At 45.4% G+C, this 23,403-nt stretch overlaps 1 protein-coding gene across 3 annotated transcripts; it reads left to right on the top strand.

The window, feature by feature from the left end:
- The first annotated feature begins 51 nt into the window (after window positions 1–51).
- LOC104480048 (UDP-glucuronosyltransferase 2A2-like) lies at window positions 52–23,120 on the top strand. Of its 3 annotated transcripts, XM_086747263.1 has the most exons (8): window positions 52–537; window positions 1,023–1,117; window positions 8,221–9,115; window positions 17,631–17,779; window positions 19,035–19,166; window positions 19,554–19,641; window positions 20,386–20,605; window positions 21,672–23,120. In XM_086747263.1, exons 3-8 carry the CDS (start codon window positions 8,380–8,382, stop codon window positions 21,946–21,948), a joined length of 1,602 nt encoding a protein of 533 aa, XP_086603389.1. In that variant the 5' UTR covers window positions 52–537; window positions 1,023–1,117; window positions 8,221–8,379; the 3' UTR covers window positions 21,949–23,120. The 3 variants fall into 3 exon arrangements, with proteins under 3 accessions (XP_086603389.1, XP_086603387.1, XP_010119171.2); XM_086747261.1 differs by having other exon boundaries at window positions 52–1,117; XM_010120869.2 differs by lacking the exons at window positions 52–537; window positions 1,023–1,117; window positions 8,221–9,115 and adding an exon at window positions 14,318–15,041.
- Window positions 23,121–23,403: the final 283 nt, after the last annotated feature.

Below are 23,403 nucleotides of genomic sequence, written 5' to 3'. Positions count from 1 at the left end.
AACCTGGAGGCAAAAGGAGGATTTTGCTGGTTGCTTTTGTGCTGTTCTGCTCTCAAGAACCTGGCAGCTGCTATGGTGTGCCAGTCTTCCTGCAACCACATCGCCGGTCAGGTATGGTGGGTCCCAAGGGGTTCAAAGGAAAGGGTACCTTTGGCTGCTTCCCCTTCCACCATGGCCAGAAAAACCACAGCTAAAAGGCACTGCAGCACAGTGGCACATAATGCTGCTAAGGGCTGGAACAGCATTGCTAAAAGCTGAGGCTTTTAAAACAGCTGTTTTTATGTCACAATCATGTAAGAAAAGGAAACTGAGTCGGATGGTTGTTGGATCCCTATTCCTCGGATGCGGTCCTCTCCTGCTTATGTTCATCATCCTCTCTTCTGTTTGGTGCACGTACAAGACAAACTTGCCTGCAACGTGAAGGAAATATTCATAGCTTGTAGGCATGGAGCATCTCTGAAGATGAAATTTATTTCTCAGAAGTAGGTGAAATAGGCCAAGAGGTTAAAAAGAAATGACCGAGGACATCGGGGACAGGTAAGGTGACAGGGATGCAGCCAGGCACAACCCAGCGCTGAAACAGGGGCTATTCGATGTGAAATAGCTCCGCCATGCTCCAGGAATGAGACTGGAGGTCAAGTGGGACCTGTCTGAATATACAGGCAGCAAAACTGAGTTAAGTCCACTCGTTCAGCAAAATCCTTGGAGTTTGGCCATTAGATACCACAAACCCAACTGAAGTAGGGGTGGTGGGCGATGCAGTAGAGATAGGTATTACATACCTGGGATGGGTGGGGAAAAAAATAAGGAGAAAAAGAGAAGATACAGAACTGTGATCCCTCCTTGGAAGAAATGTTATTTTAAGTCATAATAAAATGATTGCAAATGGTTCCTGGCTCTCTCTCAGATGCTGGGAGCTTCTCTGTGTTGTATGATGCAGTTTGTGCATTGCTTGGTTGTACTGATTTGTTACAGAATGATGCAGCAAGTTCTGAACCTCACTGTCCCCTCTTAACTTGCAGTCTCAGTACAAGCAAATCTGAGCCAGAGATGCCGGAAGAGGAGACGGTAAAAATAATTCAGGGAATTACAGACAAGAGCAGAAATACCTGAACTGGTGAGTGCTGGCTTCAGCCACTTATGTTGTACAGAAAAGATACCACATAGGAAAGCTCCTGAGCCAGCGTGGTTCCCTGTGTCTGATCACTCTGTAGTTTTGTCTTCTACAAATATGCCTTTGAAGCCCTTACTCTCACAGCATCCACCACATCACACACATTGTACCTCTCCCGGGGATTCGCTTTTCTCCTGCAACTTGCTTTTTTAGTTTGAGGGGGTTGAGGTCCCTTGCTTCATGCACTACCAGCAGTTCATCCACATTGATCTTCCCCATCCTTTGGGACTCTGTAGGCCTTCCTCATAACACAGCCTCTTCCAGCTGTATATTTTCAGGCTGAAGGCATCTTATTCTGTTCAGGCACTGGATTTCCTCTGCCAGTTTATCTCTCAGCCCTTGACATCATGACGTCTTGCTACAGGAATTTCCTTTCATTCTTACTCCCACTGTTACAACTCAGCACCACCAGCGTGTGTTTTGGCCTCATTGTTCTTGCCAAGGACTGCTCCTCCACTAATGTAAAAAACTTGTTCCTCTGTAATTTGTTCCAACTATTTTCTTCCCTCCCTAAACCTCTTGCATGCCTCTGTGTTGCTGCTTGGATATAAAGCCAGGCCTTCCACTTGCCGCTGCTTTGCCCCTTACATGTTTGCATTTGTGTAGAAGCATTTAGATTTACTTTTTGTTTCCCCAAAGCATCTCTGGTCTATTAGATTACTCTTTAATGCCAGGTCTTTCCTTTTCATAATTCAGACAGCAGCTCCTGTGAAGTGTATAGGGGCGTAAAACATGCTTCAAGAAGTGCTTTCGTTCACTACTTCTTGATGAGAATCAGGGGTTTTTTTTTTGTATTTGTATCTTTTGTCCCTGGGCTCAAAGTGCAATCCTAACAGCACCTCCCCCTCACCGATGTAGATATGGTGCTTGCTAGCAGAGATGCAACATAACTGGCTAGGGGAGGCTGAAATGCTGTGCCCCAGAGTTTTGTGTAGGCCCAAGCTGCTAAGACCCCAGGAAAGAAAAAAGCGCTTGGTTATCAGGCCAGAGGAGGGATCACAGAAGTAACTTTGTCCTTAAAAGGACCATCTAGCAAGTAAGGGCAGGATGAGTGGAGCTCCCTTGTAAATACCCTTGTAAGACCAGGACTTTGAATCCCTTGATATGAACGCAGTGCCTCTCTTCCTGCTGCCTGTTGATGCTAAGCTATATACATCACTGGTGAAAGCCCCGATGGAGACCGAGGAGCCTTCCTCGTGGCTGCGCACAGACAGCCAGGAGTGGAGATATGGATCAAAGAATGGGTTTGCTGCTGGCCTAGTGGCAGGAGCTCAGGTGAAGTCCTTGGTGCTCAGAGTAAGAGCAGCCAAGGGTGCTCCCACATCTCATGCAGAGGTCCAGGCATCCAAGCTGATGATATCCAAAGCAAAGGATGTTCCTCCAGCCTCCAAACACCCCAGGTGCAGGATACAGCAGCCCCAGCCAAAATCCCTGTCGTAGTTCAGCCCCGATCGGACCAGACTATGCAGTCTCTCTCTCACTCCCCCCACCTTCCGAGAGAACAGGGAGAGAAAATATAAGGAAAAACGGCTCGAGGTTTGAGATAAGGACAGGGAGAAATCCTTAAAGTTACCGTCATGGGCAAAACAGACTCGACCTGGGGAAAACTATTCATTTATTACTACAAACAGCAGGATAATGAGACAGAGAACAAGGTAACCTCCTCCCACCCCTCCCTCTTCCCGAGCTTAACATTATCTCTACTACCTTCCCCCTCCTCCCCGAGCGGCACAAGGGGGAAGAGGGAATGGGGGTTGCAGTCAGTTCATCATACGTTGTTTTACGCCGCTGCTTCATGGTCGGGGGAAGAACTCCTCACATTCCTCCCCTGCTCCATTGTGGGGTCCCTCCCGTGGGCCACAGTCCTTTGTGGAACTGCTCCGGCGTGGGTCATCTCTTCCACGGGTGCAGTCTCTCCAGAACAGCTGTCCCATCCACGGGCCACAGCTGCCTTCAGGCATCCACCTCCCCCAGTATGGGGTCCTTCACGGGCTCCAAGTGGATCTCTGCTCCTCCGTGGACCTCCATGGGCTGCAGGGGGACAACCTGCTCCACCATGGTCGTCACCACAGGCTGCAGGGGAATCTTGGCCAGGAGCCGCATTACTCCTCCCCCTCCTTCTGAACTGACCTTGGCGTCTGCAGCCGTTCCTCACAACAGGCTGGCAGATGACTCTCAGGATCTTTTTTTACATCTTATTCACTTCTCATCTCCTTTCCACTTCTTGCAGCCGGGCTGGACCGAGTCGGGCCCAATCGGCTGCCTGGCGAGAGGCCAGAGGATGAGGCCTGCAAGGCCCATGAGGCCTGCGCCTCCCCCTCTGCGCCTCTGCCCCTGCTCAGCTTCTTCACATCTTCTCTTCTCCCTTTTTTTTTTTTCTGTTTTCCCCTTCTTAAATACGTTATTGCAGAGGCGTTATCACGGAACATTCTGCTACCAATCAGCTCGGCCTTGGCCAGCAGTAGGTCCGCCCTAGGCCCAGCCGAGTCCACTGAACAAAGGGGAGCGACTTCTAGCAGTTTCCTACAGAAGCTACCACCTTAGGCCCCCCCCCACTAACAAAACCACGACAATCACACTTTTGCATCCAGTGCAAACAGAGGAGAATGGTGAAATACCTCCTTCCCCACAAACCTCTCCTGGTGAAATACCCCCAGGGATGAAACGGTATCCCTCACAGTTACAGGGTGAAGCCCTAGTCCAAACCTCTAGGCCTGATTTCCTGAGAGCAGAGGGGTTGCCTCTCAGACAGACATGCAGAAACACTCCTCCACAGTTCCAGTTTGCTCCCCTCTGCATCCCAGACCACGCTGTGACATATCAGCTCCAAAACTGCAATATCAGAAGAAAAGTAGTCTCTACCTTCCCTGCATGCTGAAGCACAAGAGGAGTCATTGTCACAGGCAGCGCTGGCAAGGAGGCTGTCTTCGAGGATGCGTGCCAAGGCCGGGGTGCAGACTTCTCACATGGATTTACCTCTCGGGAACAAGTGGCAGGTGTGCCACTTGTGTACTGAGGCCCAGGTACAAACCTCGTGCCAGCAGCTTCCAGGGTCAAACAGAAAAACTTCGGTCCTGTAAGACACAGATGTGTATTAGGACCCTGAGCAGGCTGCATTCAAGTAAGAAAACGTTTTTTTTTTCTGATAAATATCCCCTGGTCAGGGATAAGGCTTGCTCTGCTTCCAAATTTCTTTTTTAAACCACCAAGAAGCTACAGTACAGCAGCAATTTTATGTCCAGTTGGCCGATTCAGTCAACATTTAGCAGGGATTTCATTTAGTTCTCACTCTGTCGCAGAGCTATGAGGATACACATGCATTATAGCATGTGAATACCTTACTATGTGGCTCAATGCAATGGCTGCTGGTCAAGCATTCAGGAGGATCCCTGCTCCGTGACAGCCTGGTCTTTGTCCAGCTCCTCCCTGGGCCAGCAGCAAACTCATTCACTAAAAGAAATCATTGGCAAGCTGATCTGGCACAGGAATTAGACTTGGCATGGGAGCATGAGCAGCAAACATACATGAGAAGACGTGAGGGAGAGAGCAACTGCTACTTCCCTTGCTGTTGAGCCATTAGATGAGTCCCACCATGTCTATACCCTTAGTATTTGCAGATTTGCACATCTCCATAGCACTCAGCGTTCCCCTGGGGGTCAGACAGATGCTGGCGAGACCGGGGTGTGCCATATCTGCAGGCAGCTTCAGCAAGTCTGTGTGGCTGCACTTCACTGTAGAGCTGGCAAGGATGGGGGGCAGCACCTCTTCTCCACCAAAAATGCACAATTCCCAGCAGGGACACAAAGTTTGGCCTGGAGCTTCTCTCATTTTTTCTTTTTTTTTTTCCCCTGGCTTTCCAGAGTGGAAATGGTTCCGGTGCAAGCCACCCAGATATCTATATGTTCATATGCCAAAGTGTCCCTGCAGCTTTGCAACAGCAGTGAAGAGAGTTTATAAAATCTTAAACTGAATCAATAAAACCAAGTTAAATGCTATAAACCTAGGCCATGGTATTCTTGTTCTACAACTGCAAGGCAGAGGCATAAAGACACAATTTAGCTGAGAAAGGTGGTTATGGTAAGGCTATTTCAGCTCATAAACTTTTGCCAGTGTTTCCCTATTACCCTTGGGCATTATATAGGAGCGGGCAGTTTACTGAATGCTTGCACATGTGCCTCTGCAAAATTGCTCAATCCACTCTCTTCCATCTGCACTCAGGGATGAGCCAACCTTGATATTTTCCCCATACATCCTCCCCCTGTCCAGAAGCTGCTTTATTGCAGTAAGTGAAAGGAAAACCACAGAGTCATTTGGTGCTTCTCAGGGCAAAGCTTCCCTTTTCTACCCTGGCACCGAATTTTTGAGGTGCTGGCTGGCATCAGGGGTTTCTAGAAATAAAGGTGCCATGTACACTGTAATCCCCCCCATTCAGCAAAATGGTGAAGGGACCAGTATGTGTAAAACACTAATTTGTATTGCCTAACTTTTGCGTAACTCATCTTCGCTTTGAAAAGCCTGTCATTACTTAACAAGGCTGGACGTTGCATCAGTGTTTGCAGTGCTTCTGCATAGTTAGATGTGTGAAATACAGACACTTAACACCATCTACTTTCTTCAGTGCCAATTTTCTCTCATTTGCTGGATTTTGTCCTTTAATCTTCTCAAAATGCTTATCTTCTCTGCATTAAGAGTAATCTGAGTCATGGAAACAAGACAAATTTGACGCTCTGATTCCCTTAATAATAACTCTCATTTGCTACGGATGAATTAGTATGAATTAGTTACTGAGGGGTTTGGAATGAAACCCAGGTTCCCATCTGTCTCAGCTCACATGAACATGGCCTTTCAATAGTTGCTGGAAAAGCTTTATGTTTCTTAGAGAACTTTCCTAAATAAGCTAAATTAGCCCTCCAGAAATATTATCGTGAATACAAAGGTCTATGGAGAGATAGTAGTGAAACTCCTAGCTGTAAGGCCAAATTACTGTTGGAACATGTTGGCATATTTGCCCTGAATTCTGAGAGTTTAGAAAAAGTTAGGTTGAATATTACAGACAGTACTTAAAAACCATGGAGGTGCATCTTTAGATTCCTGTATTTTCAAGTCGTTAAAAACTTGCCTAGATCTCCCAAATCAAGGGCAACACACCCAGCACAAGTAACACACCAACTTCGGAAAAACTCTGCAAACCATAAGATTTTCTCCTTGTTCCTGTGGACAGTTTATAAACAAGTCTATTACTTAACAAGGAATTTTGTTTTGCCAGCTGGGACCCTAAAGGGATCTTTTTAGAAGTCAGACACCATATTTCTGAGCTACACAAGGCAAAGTCCTTCTGAGAATCTGTCTCTGTAATAACGTAACATGGGAAGACCATCTTGGCTATTACATTACTGGAGCATAACAAAGCAATGAATAATCCCAGAATACATGCCTTGTTGTGATCATCCCATATTGTATTACTTCCTCCTTTTGAAAACCCCAGTTCAGAGGGTAGCTTATTTAAGCTCCTTCTGCCTGATACCCAACCTCGCCAGACTAGCCCAGGCACTGAAGAGGTGAGCAGCAAGAAAGAGAAGCAAATTGGTGTAGCAAATTGCACCTTGCAGCTCAGAGCACAGGGGTTATGTACCTTGGAAGACTCCGCTAGGTAAGAGTCTTCTGCTGCATTGCATTAGTTCCCTAAATTGTGTTGGATCAAGTGTATCAGTGTATGCGTGGGTTTTAGGCTCCTGATGGTTAAGAGCGCCTTCCAGGACATAGCACCTGACATTCCAAGTGCCACCTTTCTAAGTGAGAGCCAGCCTAGAAGATGTGGGTTTTGCTCTGAGTGCTCTAAGAAGCACCTTTTGGGGCTGGGAGGGCCCCAGATCCATGTGTAGGCACCTGAACTGAGCCCACAACATGACCAGGTTGGTGGTGATGTGCCCCAGAGAGTAGCAGTGAGCTTCCTGCGTTAAGAGTTGTCTGGGAGCAGTCGAAAACCACCTGTCACATATCAGAACTACAAATTATATCGGCATTATCATCACCCAAATGAAGGATTTGCTGCTGTCTCTCAGCATGGGAAACATCAGCACTTCTAACATCTCACCCTGAAAAAGGATGCCGCTTCCACATCAGCCACTTACATGTACCCTGTGGCCTCTCCTTCCTTGGCCTGCCTCTGGTATTGCTAGTCCATGGAAGCAATGCAGCTGATTTCTTTGATTATCACAGCTGGCATCCAGGGGACTGGCCCACTTGCAGTTTCTTCCTCTGTAAAGATTCACCAACCTGAATTAATGGTGAAGCCTGGAGAGGTAGCCCGCAGAGGCTCGGTCATGACTGCCAGTAATTCTTGTTATTTACCAGCAGGGACATGGCTGCAGAAGGGTTGAGGAGGCTTAAAGATGCCTATGGTATAACTTGCCACTGCTAATCCCAGCACAGGTGTCTCTCCACCTTGTGTTGCCCAGGGCTTTTGCCCCAAGTCTAGCAATATCTTCAAGCAAGCACTCCCTGTAGCACCACTGCCTGTTGGCTAAGTAAGCCCCTGTGCTGCTTCTGAAAAGAAAAGTGGAGAAAGCTTGGAAACTCTCAGAATTAGATATATACATCTTTAAGTACAGGTACGTTTGCTGCCATAAGTAATAGAAACATTACGTATACAGATACTACGGCTGTTGCAGTTGAAAACGAGTACTTAAAAATCAGTTTGGCAAATCTCAGTATTTCTCACTGTTGGCAGTAGTGCCAACATTTGCTGATACTTACAGTAAATCTGCCAGCATTTACTGATACAGTAATTACACAGCTAGAAGATACCCCTGTTATTTGCTTTTATTTCATGGTAAGGATTCCTCAGAAAAACTACAAAAGGTATAAAAAAAATAAAGGATGAAATTATTCTTGTGCAAAGGGAGTAGCTTGATGGCAGACCTTTGACAGCGGGGATTGCTGCCACTCTGCTAACCATGGGAAGGAGCTCCCTCAGGGGGAAACCAACAGGATAGAAGGTAGAAAGGTAAAAGTGAATGACCAAACATCTTTTTCTGTCTTTTCAGACCTGAAACCAAACGTGGGTTTTAAAGGCCCCACCTGTGCAGCAGCAAACTCTTGGTTTTGCTAAGAGGGCTAATAAAGAGCCATCAAACACAACTCAGACGTGCAGCACTCCCAACTGGAAGGAAAAACTCCCAGGCTATCTGGCCCTTAGCACTGCCATGGCCACAAAACCCACCAGCTCTAAGAAATACCTCCAGCTGCTTATTTTTCAGGTCACTGTTCTAGGGCCTGTCTTCTGCAGGAATGTGTTGGTCTGGCCTACGGAAGGCAGCCACTGGCTGAATGTGAAGATAGTTATACAGGAGCTCATCCGCCGAGGGCATAGCGTTACTGTCCTGGTATCCAATGCTTCCCTCTTCATTAAACCCAGGTCTGAGGCTGCGGAAAAGTTTGAGGTCTATAATGTGCCCTTCAAGAAAGACACCATTGAGAAGCTGATCGAGGATGTAGTGGCACTGTGGCTGAATAACAGGCCAACCACCTTGACCTTCTGGCAATTTTACAAGGAGCTGGGAAAACTGACCAAAAACTGGCACCAGATGAACAGGCTAATGTGCGATGCGGTGCTAACCAACCGAGAGCTGATGGCCCACCTGCAGGGGTCCAGCTATGACCTGCTGCTGTCAGACCCAGTGACCCTTTGCGGGGACCTCCTGGCTCTCAAGTTGGCCATCCCTTTCATCTACTCACTGCGCTTCTCCCCGGCCTCCACCGTGGAGAGGCACTGTGGCAAGATCCCAGCCCCACCATCCTACGCTCCCGCAGCCCTGTCTGAACTCACTGACTGCATGTCCTTTGGTGAGAGAATAAAAAACATTGTGTCTTACTACCTGCAAGACTACATTTTCCAGAGCTACTGGGGAGAATGGGATATCTACTACAGCAAGGTCTTGGGTAAGCCTTCTGCTACTTCACTTCTCATTACACACCTTACAATCTGCAGAGCTAGGAACCTGGCAGTGTGGCAAAGTTAAGGTCTGAGAGAGGTCATGAAGAAGTTTGTCATTATGTCCCTATGTGGAGAAGGGAATGAGCCACCGGAGTCCATTAGTTGCACCAACTCCCCTGCCAGGGTGCTGTGCTGCTATGCCGTTGCGTGGAGACATGGATTGGTGATCATCCCAATCATGGATTTGACTTTCGCCCAAATTATTTTTAATTTGGAGTTTGAAACAACTTCCACACCATATAGGGCCCTCAGCAAGGGAGCTCAGTTTACACATTTCCCCCTCCAATGACTGCTTGCAAGGAAAGCAGCCAGCACAGAGCTGTTTTCTTAATCCAGAGCATCATAACAAGGAGGAGGGAGCTGGTGAATTATGAGCCAACTTTGCCACCCTCAGTAGCAGTACTAAAACACATTGTGGCTTAGTAATAGAGACTTCACTTATGTCACCGGACATATAAGACCAATCCTCTCTGCCCAAAACAAGTTTAAGTTAAAACATACCCTCCCCCTAAAAGCAAACAGTGAAAGCAATAAGTCTTCCTCCGCAGTCTTTTCTTCTGGACTGTTTTGAGTAACTACATAGAAAAATAGGTTTATTTAAATATTAGTCACATGTGATCAACATGTCATTTTGGCTAACCTCACATTGAGGTCATGAAAAAGAGCACTTGCAAATCTCTCAGAATTCAATTGCCTGCAAATACCTGCATGCTGCAGGACTCCACAAATGCAAGGTGCACAGCAGATGGGGTATCTCAGCTTCATTCATCATTTCATCCTGGAAAGGACGCTCTAGGCAGAATGAAAGCTAGAAGCAGTAGCAAAAGGCTTGCACAACAACATTACGAAAAGATGGCATAACAGAGCTGGGCAGAAGCCCAGTAATGATGAGTTTTAGCACAGTGAATAGGACTTTAACTATTTCTTAATCGCATATCAGAAGGGTGATCGTAAGTAAAACTGTTTAACAGATTTTCTGGTTCAACTTACAGTGCATAATTGGCACCTAGTGTCAGGCAGGACAGTCCACACCATCACTACCAGCTCTGGCCTCCCATGATGCATGCAAGTTCACAGGAGGACAGTCTTACTCTGATTCTGGAATCACTTGCCATATAGTTTCATCCACTTTGAGATGCAACTTTTTAGCTGCAGCCCTGCATCACCACCTTAAGCGCACTGTAAATGGATGCTCAGTGGCTTTATACAGCAAAAGGGTGCCCATACAGTGGGTGGGTGAACATCTTCACTGCATACATAGTTGTTTTTCAAAGAGCCAGAAGAATGAAAAAGTCACCTCTTCTACCAAATAACATAGAGACTGTAGTTAGACAGGCAGGAGGGCCAGGAGGACCAACAGAACACAATCCTGGCTGGACTGAGACCCCAGGGCTGACAGTGCTTCCCCGTGCTCCAGAGGAAGCCCATCTTCCAGCTTCAGCAAGCTATTTACCATCAGATGGTGCCAGCTGGTCCCAGTCACCTTTTTCCCCAGGAAAACATTCCATTATCCAGGACAGGTTTTCGCTCCAGCTACCTTGGCTCCTGCATGCCCAGCCCAGTTTGGGAGGGTTGCTGTTGCTCAGGGTGAAGGAAGTCCACGGGGGCATTGCCACCGAGGGCAGGCTATGGCTGGGAAAGGAGTAGCAGCGCTGTGGCTGCTGTCTGTGTTGGGCTGGGGGTCTGGGGGGAAGGTGTTGGTCTGGCCAGCTGACAACAGCCACTGGCTGAACATGGAGTACATCCTCCAGGAGCTTGTGGTCCGGGGTCACGAGGTGACTGTGCTGCTGCCTTCGTGTTTCCTTATCCTCAATTCCACAGAGCCCTCAGCCTTCCAGGTGGAGGTGGTTGAGGTGCCGATCACCAAAAAGGAAATGGCTACCTTAATGGAAGAAGCTTTCTATTTTTTGTTTTACCAGGAGAGAGCGCTACCTGTCTGGGAAAGTCTTTACAAGCTAGCTCAACTGGCGCACAAGCTGAAGAATGTAACCAAAATAATTTGTGACAGAGTTGTGAAGAATGAGGCGCTGTTGGACAAACTGACGGCATCCACCTTTGATGTCCTCTTGGCAGACCCACTGGCACCCAGTGGGGAACTATTTGCCGAGAAGCTGGGTATCCCCTTCGTGTACACCATCCGATTCTCCATAGGCAACACAGTGGAGCGGCTCTGTGGGAAACTTCCAGCCCCTCCTTCCTACGTACCAGCCACCCTAAGCGGCCTAACAGATAGGCTGTCCTTTCTGGAAAGGCTAAAAAACATCTTCACCTACACTATGCAGGATATTGCATATCATTACCTTCTCTGGGGAAGCTGGGATCAATACTACAGTGACATTTTAGGTAAGGCTGCTCTTACTTCCGGAAATCATACCTGCTGTACATTCAGGAGTAAGTACCCAGAGTTTACAGGTTAAAGCACAAATCAGGAGCAAGACAGCCCTGAACCCATCTGCTTCCTGCAAAATTCCCATATCAACTCAAACAAGCTAGGCAGTACAAATATTACCTGTTAATCCTGACCAGCTACACTAGTACCACTAAGTTCACACAGGTACTTCTAAGATAGGTAAAACAATGCTAAAGCCACTTGAAACAGAGCTCATCAGTCATATTCATAGATGGATAATGACAAACACTAAGAACAGCAAAATACTACTATATACCCACCAAATACTACTACTGAATTAAACCTTTTGAAGTAGAAATAAGAAATAGTTTTGCAAAGCTATACAACAATACTACCTGTTTTCCCCTAGCACTCTTCTTGCTTGCTAGCTTATCTCAAAATGAGAGATAATGGCCTCCTCCAGTCTTTTAAAGGCTTGAGACAGCAGCTGAGCCCCAGTTTGCAGTGGTAAAAGGCCTTCAGCAGAGACAGTGTTGTTTGGTTTTCTGAAAGTGTCTAAAAGAAATATTAGAAGATAGTTGTATTTGTTTTTTTTTTTCAAGTAATAGTTGCATAATTATTTTCACATTTTTGCTCTAAGTGATCACTGTAATGTTTAAAAGGAAACAGGGCAAACATACATGCTTTGCTGGTGGCAGATAAAATGGATATTATTTCAATATGAATCTCTTTATATTTCACTAGTAGGATGTAATGCTGCTAAGAGAGCTAAGTTGTTCAGATATCCTACTATTAGAGTACCTAGTTGTGTGTTTACTGATGTTGCTTATCATGTTTCAGAGCGACTAGAAAATCTAGTGCTGGCAGTACTGATTTGCTGATCTCCTGTTGTTTAAGCCTCAGAGCTGCTTGGATCTTGTGTTGTCTTTTTTTACAGTTAAATGTGGGGTTTAGCATTTAAGGCTTCACGTGCAATACCTGTTTTGTTAGCTGTCTTAGTTTAGCTGTTTCTACCCTGACTGTGATATGGTTTGATCTGGAGTGTATCCTGTCCTGAAGGAGGTGTGAAAGGAAGGGGCAAGCATTTCACAGAAATGGGGCAATGTCCCAGCTCCTGCAGTGTATTCAGGTACCATCTCTTTCTTCTTGGAAAATCTTCTTCAGGGTACCTATTATTCTAGCTGCTTTCCTAGAGCTACCTCAAGGCTTTCCCAACTGATGAGGTTGAAGCATGATGAAAGACTGCTTGCCCCACTGGGAGCTCATGTGGCTGTGCTGAGCTCCTGGAGGAGTGCTCAGTCTGAGCCTCATTCGCCTGCTGCTCAGGAGAGAGCAGCTGCCTGTTCTTTTCCCTGAAGACATCAATAGCACCAAGCATCTTCAACACATCTGCAGAATACAGTCAAGAGGAGAAGTCAGGACTCTTGTCTCAGCAGTATCTGTCCTGGACTATGTGATACAGGTACACTGATGCCAGTTTGCAGCATCTTCCCAAGAGAAGGCATAGAAGCAGCAAGGTGAGCAAAATGTGTACTCCACACCTCTTCCTGGTTCTCTCCTGGGGTGGCCTGATGCTGGAGTAATCTTTACTAGGACTGTGTCCTTCCAGCAGCAATGCTATGTGTCCACAGCACCTGGTTATAGAGAGGAAAACAACTAGAGCACCCTGGGGGCTACTTGTAAATCACCACAGGACATTTTGCAGCTAGTAAATGAGGAGATAAAAATTGTAATGAGCTTTACAGGTAGGCAAATAAGTAAATCTAGGCTGCAGTCAAGTGATAAGATGGGGTTAATCTCGTAGCTGTGGGCACATAGGCTGCTCATGTGCTTTCCCTAGCCTGAGCTCCTGCTTGGTACAGGAATGTGTATCTTCACCTTGAAGGTCTGGTATACTGATATACTAAAGTTCTGAGTATACTGATTTTTTTCTGGAATAGAATTAATTTTCTTCATCTCTTCCAACGCTAACTATTCTATGATTCTATGATAGTAATTTGCATGGGGCTATATTTGGCATCTGTGCTGAAAATTGTGTTGATAACACAGAGATGCTTTAGTTATTGTTGAGCAGTGTTTATACAGCATTAAGGCTTTTTCTGCTTCTCACCCTGCTCCTCCCAGCAAGTCGACTGGGAGTGCACAAGAAGTTGGGAGGGGACACAACCACGACAGCTGACCTGAACTGACCGAAGGCATAGCACATACCATGCAATGTTGTGCTCGGCAAAAAAAAAAAGCTGCCGGGGGCAAGGGGAAGTTTGCCAGGGGTACTGTTGCTCTGGGACTGGCTGGGCATCAGTTGGCTGATGGTGAGAAATTGTTCTTTTTGCATTACTTGTTTTTATTCATTTTACTTTTGGGTTTTTTTTTGCTTATTAAACTGCCTCTCCCTCAGCCCGTGAGTTCTTGAACTTTTGCCCTTCCAATTCTTTTCCCCACCTACTGTGGGGGAGTGAGAGGCTCTGTGGTGCTTAGCTGCCTATCAAGATTAAACCACAACATCGGGAAAGGGCTTCTGGTGCTCACATGCTGCAAAATGCACTTTGTGGTGAGCAGAAACAGGAGTTGCTGTCATTTTGAGATCAGCTGTGGCTCTGCAGGAGACTCCAGAAGGGGATTTCCTGCTTGCCCAGTCCTCCTATAAGTGTTTTTTTTTGGTGTTCTGACATGCTCACTTGCCAATCTTGGCGCCAAGTGGATCTCACTTTTATAGGCTGGCTCTGAAGTGTTTGCACACCGGAGCAGTGAACTGCTTCCAGCTCAATGAGACCAGAGTTGTACATGGACTGCTGAGATGATGGGGCAAAGGTTCCCCTGGCTGCTCTGGGCCTACGCATGCTGTTGGAGCGCTGGCTTTTGTGGGAAGGTGGTGGTCTGGCCCACTGATGCGAGTCACTGGATCAATGTGAAAGTGCTGCTGGAAGAGCTCGTTTTCCGGGGTCATGAAGTGACTGTGCTGGTGCCCTCAAGTAATCTGCTCATCGACTACCAAGACACCTCCTCCCCCTTCACCTTTGAGGTCCTGCAAGTCCCCTTTACCCAGAAGAGCCTGCATGCTATCATGGAGGACTTCCTCAATTTCTGGATAAATGAGGTCTCTAATCTCTCCTCTTGGAAGGCTATGTGGAGAATGAAAGAAGACCTGGAGGCCTTTACCAATATGTCAAAGCAGACCTGTGATATCTTGGTGACGAACCCTCAGCTGATAGAAAAGCTGCAGCATGCCAAGTTTGATGTTCTCATCGCTGACCCCCTGTCTGTAGGTGGGGAGCTCATAGCAGAAATCCTAGCAATCCCTTTTGTCTACAGCTTCCGCTTTTCTGATGGGAATGTGGCAGAGCGCCTGTGTGGTGGGCTCCCATCTCCACCATCTTTTGTACCTGCTAGCACAACAGGGCTGACAGACCAGATGTCCTTCAAGGAAAGACTATGGAACTTCCTCTTTTACTTTTACATGGATTTATTTTTCTTGAAGTTTTGGCAAGACAAATGGGATGGGTACTACAGCAATGTCTTAGGTAAGGCAGCTGTTGAGTTGTTTCTCCTCTTGCCTAGGTTGTGCCTTTTGAATGTTTGGGAAGCTCAGTGCTGTTGTCTCAAAATACTCTTTCCCAATGGTCAGCAGAGATGGTAATCCTGTTTTGGTCACATGGAAGCTGTGATTTCCCTTTTAGGCCTGGTCTAGTCTAACAGACACCAGTGCAGTTTTGCTCTAGTTCCTCTTGAGGATCTTTAGAGCACATAGTTCTAATTTTTGTCGATGATGGCACTGCTGGTGAGCTCTTGCAGTGGGCTGTATGCTCATTTTAGTGCTTTCAGAGGACAGCTGTTGCCTGTTGATGACAGGCACTTCTACAATTAAGATGGTAGCAGATGAAGGTTGGAGAGCAAAACAATTAATTAACTAAGTGTAAGGCACTGGAGACAACTCCCTTGACAACACAGGGATGGAGTTAACCCTGTTGTAACTAGGAAAACTGGCTGTGTCTGGACAACTGCAGAGCAAAAAAGCATCCTTCATTCACATTGCATGCATCATCTGAGGTATCATCTTGCAACCCTGTGTAGTACAGTATGCTAAGCATGAGTTCATACTGGGGCCACGAAGATGATCAGAGGGCTGGAGCACCTCTTCTACGAGGACAGGCTGAGAGAGCTGGGGCTGTTCAGCCTGGAGAAGAGAAGGCTCCGGGGAGACCTTACAGTGGCCTTCCAATACCTAAAGGGGGCATATAGGAAAGATGGGAAGAAACTCTTCAGCAGGGTCCGTTGTGATAGGACATGGGGTAATGGTTTTAAAATAGAAGGAAGAAGATTCAGACTGGATATAAGGAAAAAATGTTTTTACAGTGAGGATGGTGGAACACTGGAACAGATTGCCCAGAGAGGTGGTAGATGCTCCATCCCTGGAAACATTCAAGGCGAGGTTGGACAGGGCTCTGAGCAACCTGATCTGGTTGAAGATGTCCCTGCTCCTTGCAGAGGGGCTGGACGAGATGACCTTTAAAGGTTTCTTCCAGTCCAAACTATTCTATGATTCTATGATATTCTGCCATAATAAATGCTAAGAACTGTCACCTTTCCTTTTCTTCCACCATTCAGAGTTTGAAATAGTCTCCTTAAACTACATACATACCTGTAATTTTTTTTCCAACCTAGTACAACTCAGGCTTGATTCAAAGTCTGTTAAAGAGAGACCTTTTAGTTCAACGGACTTTGAATCTTACACAGAATATCTATGTTCAGGCAGATAACGAGTAAACAGTAACCACTCCTTATTGTACTTGGTCCTGCTTGCATTAGGCTGTCTTTGGACAATCATTTACCAACACTTCTAACCCTTTTACTCCCCAGTTCCACTTTGTGGGGAAAATACTGCAAAGATAACTTGCAACTTTTACCTGAGAATATATGTATTTCCAAACGGGAAGCTGTAAAATGGTTTTACCCATCAGATTTTTTTCTATAGATGGAGAGGGCTGGAGCACCTCTCCTATGAGGACAGGCTGAGAGAGTTGGGGCTGTTCAGCCTGGAGAAGAAGAGGCTCCGGGGAGACCTGATAGTGGTCTTCCAGTACCTAAAGGTGGCTTATAGGAAAGATGGGGAGAAACTCTTCAGCAGGGTCTGTTGTGATAGGATGAGGGGTAATGGTTTAAAACAGAAGGAGGTAGATTCAGACTTGATGTAAGGAAAAAAAAAATTTACAATGAGAGTGGTGGAACACTGGAACAGGTTGCCCAAAGAGGTGGTAGATGCTCCATACCTGGAAACATTCCAGGCCAGGTTGGACAGGGCTCTGAGGAACCTGATTGAGTTGGAGATGTCCCTGCTCCTTGCAGAGGGGTTGGACTAGATGACCTTTGAAGGTCCCTTCCAACCCTAATGATCCGATCCTATCCGATCCTATCCTATCCTATCCTATCCTATCCTATCCTATCCTATCCTATCCTATCCTATCCTATCCTATCCTATCATTTCTAGAGACATTGGATTTTGCATAAAATGACATTCAAAGCATCTACAGATTTGGCCAAATTTTCCCAATATGTGTCAGAAGGAGCTGACTCAGTCCCCTAGAGAACTAGGAATGGCTGTACCTGTCTTTTATTGTAGTATGAGCAGCCACTGACTCAGTTACCATTTGAAAAATGCCACAGAACTTTGTTTAGAAACTTTCCTCTTCCCTGAGTGGAGATAATCACTTTGTGATTAATTTGTTTTTTATTTGGAACTAAATTTTATGTGATTTTTTCTCTTCCTCAAAGTGCATTTTTATTACAAGCACAGGTAATGAAGTCTTTCAGTGGTACAAGAATTGCACTTCTGTATCACAGAAACTAAATGCTTAGCACTTACTCTTGCACTGCTCCAAATTCATCCTGAAAGTTCAAAATCCTTTTAAAGATCATATTGCCTTGCCAAGCCCAAACACAGGACAGGGCAAAGAATAAGTCTTGGTTTGTCCATGTTTTAATTTCATGCATGATCTGATAAGACTACACTGGCTGGGAGTGCCAAAAGACAAAGGTAAGGCTCCCATTTCACAATCTACAGCAAACAAGATTGCTCCTGTGCATATTGTAAACCTATTGTACCTTGCTCACAGGAAGGCCCACAACCCTGTGTGAGACGATGGGGAAAGCAGATATATGGTTAATCAGAACATACTGGGATTTCGAATTTCCACGCCCTTTCCTGCCCAACTTTGAGTTCGTTGGAGGACTTCACTGCCAGCCTGCAAAGCCATTACCAAAGGTATCCCAACTTTGTTCTGCTGTTGTTTGGTTGTTTGATCAGCAGAACAAAAAGGTTTTCTCCCTGATTGACTATGCAAGCCATGTCCTGAGAAAGCTGATTCTTAAAGAAGATGCTCTGCTCCCGGTGGGGAGCATGGAGCTATTTAGCAATCTGTCCAAACTTGTGCAAGCTGAGGGCTGAGTTTACAGCCTGCTGTCTTAAAAGAGGATAGCTGAGGTCAGCAGGAGGGAATACATTGTTTGTTTTGGGAAAAATAGGTGCCACTTCAGAGTAGTTAAGCATTAGATTCAATTCTAAGACAGACTTGCAGCCCATGATAACATTGAAATACGTGATGCAAAAAGGCACTGTAATCGACACACTTTTTAGAAAAAATGGAGTTAAGACTTGCAGAGACACGAGGGATAAACATTTTTTCTATCGTTACTTAGTTTAAGATATCTTAAAGGGAGTAAAATACTCAGCATCTCCAGCCTACACTCTGCCATGACTCGCAATATTCAGGTGGAATCTGAAATTCCCAAATACCGATGATGGCAACATGACAAGGTCTGGTCTAGATTATCACTTCTGTAGGAGCCTTAGAGGATGCAAGCTGTCTACTAAAAGAAATCTTTTAACTCTCTTCCCACTCCCCTGTATCAGGGGCTGAGTTGGGGGAAATGGATAACCGCTCTCTTTTGGATGCTACTGCTCTATTTCATGATACTAATTAAAAAAAGGAACAGGAAGACCTGTTGGTCTTATTTGTAGAAACTCTGTTTAGCAACATGCGCTGTATTGCAAGAAATAGAGAACTAGCTGACTAACAAAGTGACAGCAGCGACTCGATGAATCTCTGATCAGAATGCTGAAAATCTCTGTCAGGTTTCAGCCACTGTTCCTGCAGAGCTATGAAATGCAAAGTACTTGTTCCAGGAAAATCCAGAACCATGACTGACTGTGCTAAGGAGGGTGTCACAGGGTATGGCCCTCTCACACCAGTACCAGGATCCATTCCTGCTGCTTGTGCTCTGAAAGAAATGTGTCCTGAAACTGCTTGTCTTGCTTTCAAAAAGACAAATCTTCTGCCACCTGTCTTCACTTGTCCTGCTCTTTCTTGGGGAGAAACTATCTTTGTAAAGCCCTTCTGTTAGTAGAAGTGCTCATGATCATCTCCCTGATAAGCTAAAAAGGTTATGCTGTCTGTTCACAGAACACTGTGTAATCTGCAGTGCATAATTACTCTTAGTATGTTTTCTGCCTCTCCTAGGAAATGGAAGAATTTGTTCAGAGCTCAGGGGAACATGGCATCGTGGTATTCTCTCTCGGGTCGATGGTCTACAACCTAACCGATGAAAAAAGTAATGTGATTGCCAGAGCCCTCAGCCAGCTTCCACAGAAGGTGAATTTCCTTTCTAGTCTAAGCTAACTTGCTGTGTTTTTTGTCACCCCTTCAGCGAGCCTTTTATGTTTGGACTAGCCTGGTTTTTATCTACAGCTCTGCTGGATGTGCCACAGCCGGGAAGCTGGTCTCTGCAGAGAGGCAGACTGCTGTGTCACCTCACGGGGAGTTCTGGCATTTCCCCTTCTCTGAACCAAATGACGTGGAGGTGCGCCAATAGGCCAAAATATAAAAACCACTCTATGCAATTTTTATAATAAGCACATAATAACTAATCAAAGAGCTAAACTGGAGACAAAGCCATTTGAATTAGCCTTACATTACATGTAATAATACTGAAGGGCATGTCACATGCACTATGTTTATCTTATTCTTCCTTTGTTCAAGGTCCTCTGGCGGTACAAAGGAAAAAAACCAGAAACTCTGGGCAGCAACACCAGGATTTATGACTGGATACCCCAAAATGACCTGCTTGGTGAGACTGATTATATCTGGGATGCATTGTGCCCTCAGAAAAACTGTTTATTCCTTTGTTTTTTCACTAAAATGGCTTATTCAGGGGAAAGAACCACACACTGCTTGTGGCTTGCAGCTTAAGCAGCAGAGGTTTGCTCTTGGAGCCTTAATTTCCTAGCCTGCTTTTAATTTTAAGTTGAGTGGCCGTGTAAGAACCATAGAAGACACAGCCAGGCTGTAAAGGGAGTAGGGACCAGTGGCTCAAGAAGGCAGCAACTTGAACGTAGCTATGAAGATGGATCTCTAAAGCAAAAGCCTCTGTCTTACAGAGCTCAGCAGCAATTCTTTGGAAGGGCTAAGAACCACCTGTAGGCAGGAGTAAGTATCAAAGTAGAAATGTACTTTGCAGCTGGATTTAGCCTCTGCAGTTAATCTTCAGGTCTCATTCTTCAAAATTCTTGGCCTAAGCAAGGCTGCAGCAGTGGGCTGCTGTGAATCTGATACCATGTTAAAACTAGAACTGCACAACAGCAGAAGGGCTGAAGTAACTCTGGGGTAGTCTGGAGGAACATGCTGATTCACACATTGCATTAAAATAAACATGAATGTGTGAAAGCTAAGCATGCAAGCTTTGATGCTGATCCAGATGTCAGGGCTGTTCCCTTCTCCAGCAGTGCACTTGCCCAGGTAGTCTGCAGTGCTCACGTCCCTGTGAATGCAGCCTGCCACAGCTGCTATTACATGTGCTTCTTCCTTGATACAGGCCATCCCTTGACAAAGGCCTTTATCACTCATGGTGGGACCAATGGGCTCTATGAAGCTATCTATCACGGGATCCCGATGGTTGGGATTCCCATGTTTGCCGACCAGCACGACAACATTGCTCACATGAGGGCTAAGGGAGCTGCAGTTGAGCTGGATTTCAGCACGCTGAAGACGCAGGACCTAGTTGATGCACTGAATACAGTCATTAACAACTCCACGTGAGTTTTGTTCTTGCCTTACAGTAGGATGAGATTATTAAAATCTTGGGCTGCTGATGTGAGAAATTCTGCTGGCTCTTCTGGGAACCAAAAATACCAAATAGCATGAGTTTTTGTTTCAGATGAAAACCATCTTTCATTTCTGAGAATCAACATTTCTCAGAAAGGACAGAAGAGTAATTTGATTGTCAGAAATTAGAGAGTAAGGAAGCCCTGCAGCTGGGATCCTCTGGTAAGGATAGGGCCATTGACAAAGGGATTGGAAAAAGGGAGGAGTCCTCAGTCTTCAGCAGAGACTCCTGTCAAGTGTTAAGGACAGGTACCCCTTCAAGGAAGAACTTGCAAATTCCCAAAGCAAAGGGACCAACATTGATGGAGGTATCCAGTATCTGAGGGAATTAGCCATGGTGGAGGTGATCTGTAAGAACCTGGATGATGATGAGGCAGATGACATCTGGTGCATGTGCCACTCCCCTCCCCACCAACCCCCTCCCCCTAGTTATATTGCTAAGCATGACACCATATGGTATGCGATATCCCTTCAGTCAGCTGTCCCAGGTGTGTGTGCCCTGAACTTCTCATGCACCTTCAGCCTACTCACTGGCAAGGCAGTCTGAGTAGCAGGAAAGTTCCTGATGCTGTGTAAGGACTGCTCAGCAGTAACAAAAACATCCCATATTACTAACAGTTTCCAGCACAAATCCAAAATATAGCCCCATACTAGCTACTCTGAAGAAAATTAACTCTATTCTAGCCAAAACCAGCACACTATATTATACTGGAACAGAAAATGCTGCAAATGCTTCCATGTTCCTTTTTTTTAAAAGGAGTATCTGAAATAATTTTGAATAACACTTATTTGCAAAAGATTGGCTTTCTCTATTACTGTTCATAACCCAGTTTTATGCAGACAGTAGCAAACTGGGCCAGTTTCAAATATGTTTAAATAACACTGATGAAACTAAAAGCAGGGCTGTCTACCTTCCTCAAGAGGACTTCCAGGTGTTGAATGGGTTGTTTCCGGAATTGGTGACATATCTCCTTCATTTCTTTGTTTTTCCCCCAGCTATAAGGAAAATGCTCTAATGTTATCCAAGATACACCACGACCAGCCAGTTAAGCCTCTGGACAGAGCTGTCTTCTGGATTGAATTTGTCATGCGTCACAAAGGAGCAAAGCACTTGAGACCAGCTGCTCACCATCTCACCTGGTACCAGTACCACTGCCTGGATGTTCTAGCATTCTTGTTCACCTGTGCAGCCACTGCTGTCTTCATTCTTGTCAAGTGCTGCTCATTTTGCTGTAAGAGATGTGGCAGGATTGCAAAGAGGAAGAAAGAATAGACACCCTGTCCCCATGAACACTTTTTCTTCTAGCCTGATTTAGCAGAGCATTTATGCACATTCCTTGGCGAATAAAATTATTAGGACATGGACATGCTTTAAGCTGGGTATATAATGAAGAACTCTGTTGAACTGGGTCACGCTAAAAAGCTGTTGTGGGACAGAGCTGCTTGCTTAGCCGCTGAATTCCTTCTGGCCTAGTTAAGATTGAATTACAGTTGCTTTATCCCTTGGGACCCTGTTAGCTGATGACACAAGGTCCCTAGAATGGTAATTGCTACTCTTTGGTAACTGAACTTTTAAAATTAATTCTGTTATATTTCATAAATTCAGCCTTCACATGTGTGGTACTGTGGGTCCCTCAATCTGCAACTAGTCTCCTTACCTTAACTCCGTCCTCTCCTATAACGTCATCCAGGCTTGATGATTCACAACCAAAATGCCTCTCTAGTCAGAATAGCTCTCTCCAGAGTGGACAGTGAAGCTAAGATGACGGGCTTCTAAAAACACTCATCTAAATGGCCAAGATCATTATAATCTGCAACCTGCAAGTGGCTGGGGAAGCCTGTCAGTGCTTTTCACAAAGGCACTGACTACTTGGGGGCTTAGGGGAGACTAGAGTCCTAAAACCAGTAGACAAATTACTTTTCTAAAAAACATTTCTCTTTTCCATTCAGTATATGCCTGGAGTCCTGCTGCACAGGCCATCAATCTAACTGCAACACTGTAAGGATGTGAAAACCACTTCTGTTAGTAACTTGCCCATCCTAGCCCCCTAAATGCCTCCGAGCCATGATAATTGATAAATGCAGGAAAATCTGTAGAGATGATACTTGCAGAGAAGTAGCAATATATATGGAAACAGTGCAATAGTCACTTGCCTGGCTTGAAAAGCTGGAGGGAAAATAATGCTCCTCTTGGTAGTAAATGCAGCACTCCTGAAATTGTTGAAGGTGCACTTGCTGATGAAAGTCCACTAAAACGATATTAGTTTAGGCCTCCTGTTCTATGTTAGTCCACTGCTGTGTCAGCTTACTCAAGACAGAACCTGCCCTGGTTTTAACTGATATTTGCTGTACTCTAGATACTGCAGAATTGTTTTCAAATAGAACACACTGAGAAAACATGTTATATTTGTTTACATAATAAAATTCTCTACACTACATTAACTTCATTAGCATTGTCAATAGTTTCAACATCTCCTTAAATCTCTTCATACTACATTTAAAAAAGCTCAAGTGAATTATTTCCAAACTAAAGAGAGGTTAGAACAAGACTAGTGCTTCTAATGGTAAGTTTTGGTACACTGTTCCTATGGTCATGATGGGATGCTATGCAGGAATATGCATATTGACATATGCATAGTGAACAGAAAATTAAACACCATGACATCCAGGCCCCAGATCTGAAAGGTTTTGCTGTAAGTCTTCATAGTGCTGGGTCCCTAGTTACAGC

The sequence above is a fragment of the Chlamydotis macqueenii genome, chromosome 4, assembly GCF_036417535.1.
Source record: "Chlamydotis macqueenii isolate bChlMac1 chromosome 4, bChlMac1.mat, whole genome shotgun sequence".
Taxonomy (NCBI): domain Eukaryota; kingdom Metazoa; phylum Chordata; class Aves; order Otidiformes; family Otididae; genus Chlamydotis; species Chlamydotis macqueenii.
This window is presented reverse-complemented; position numbering and strand designations above follow the sequence as displayed.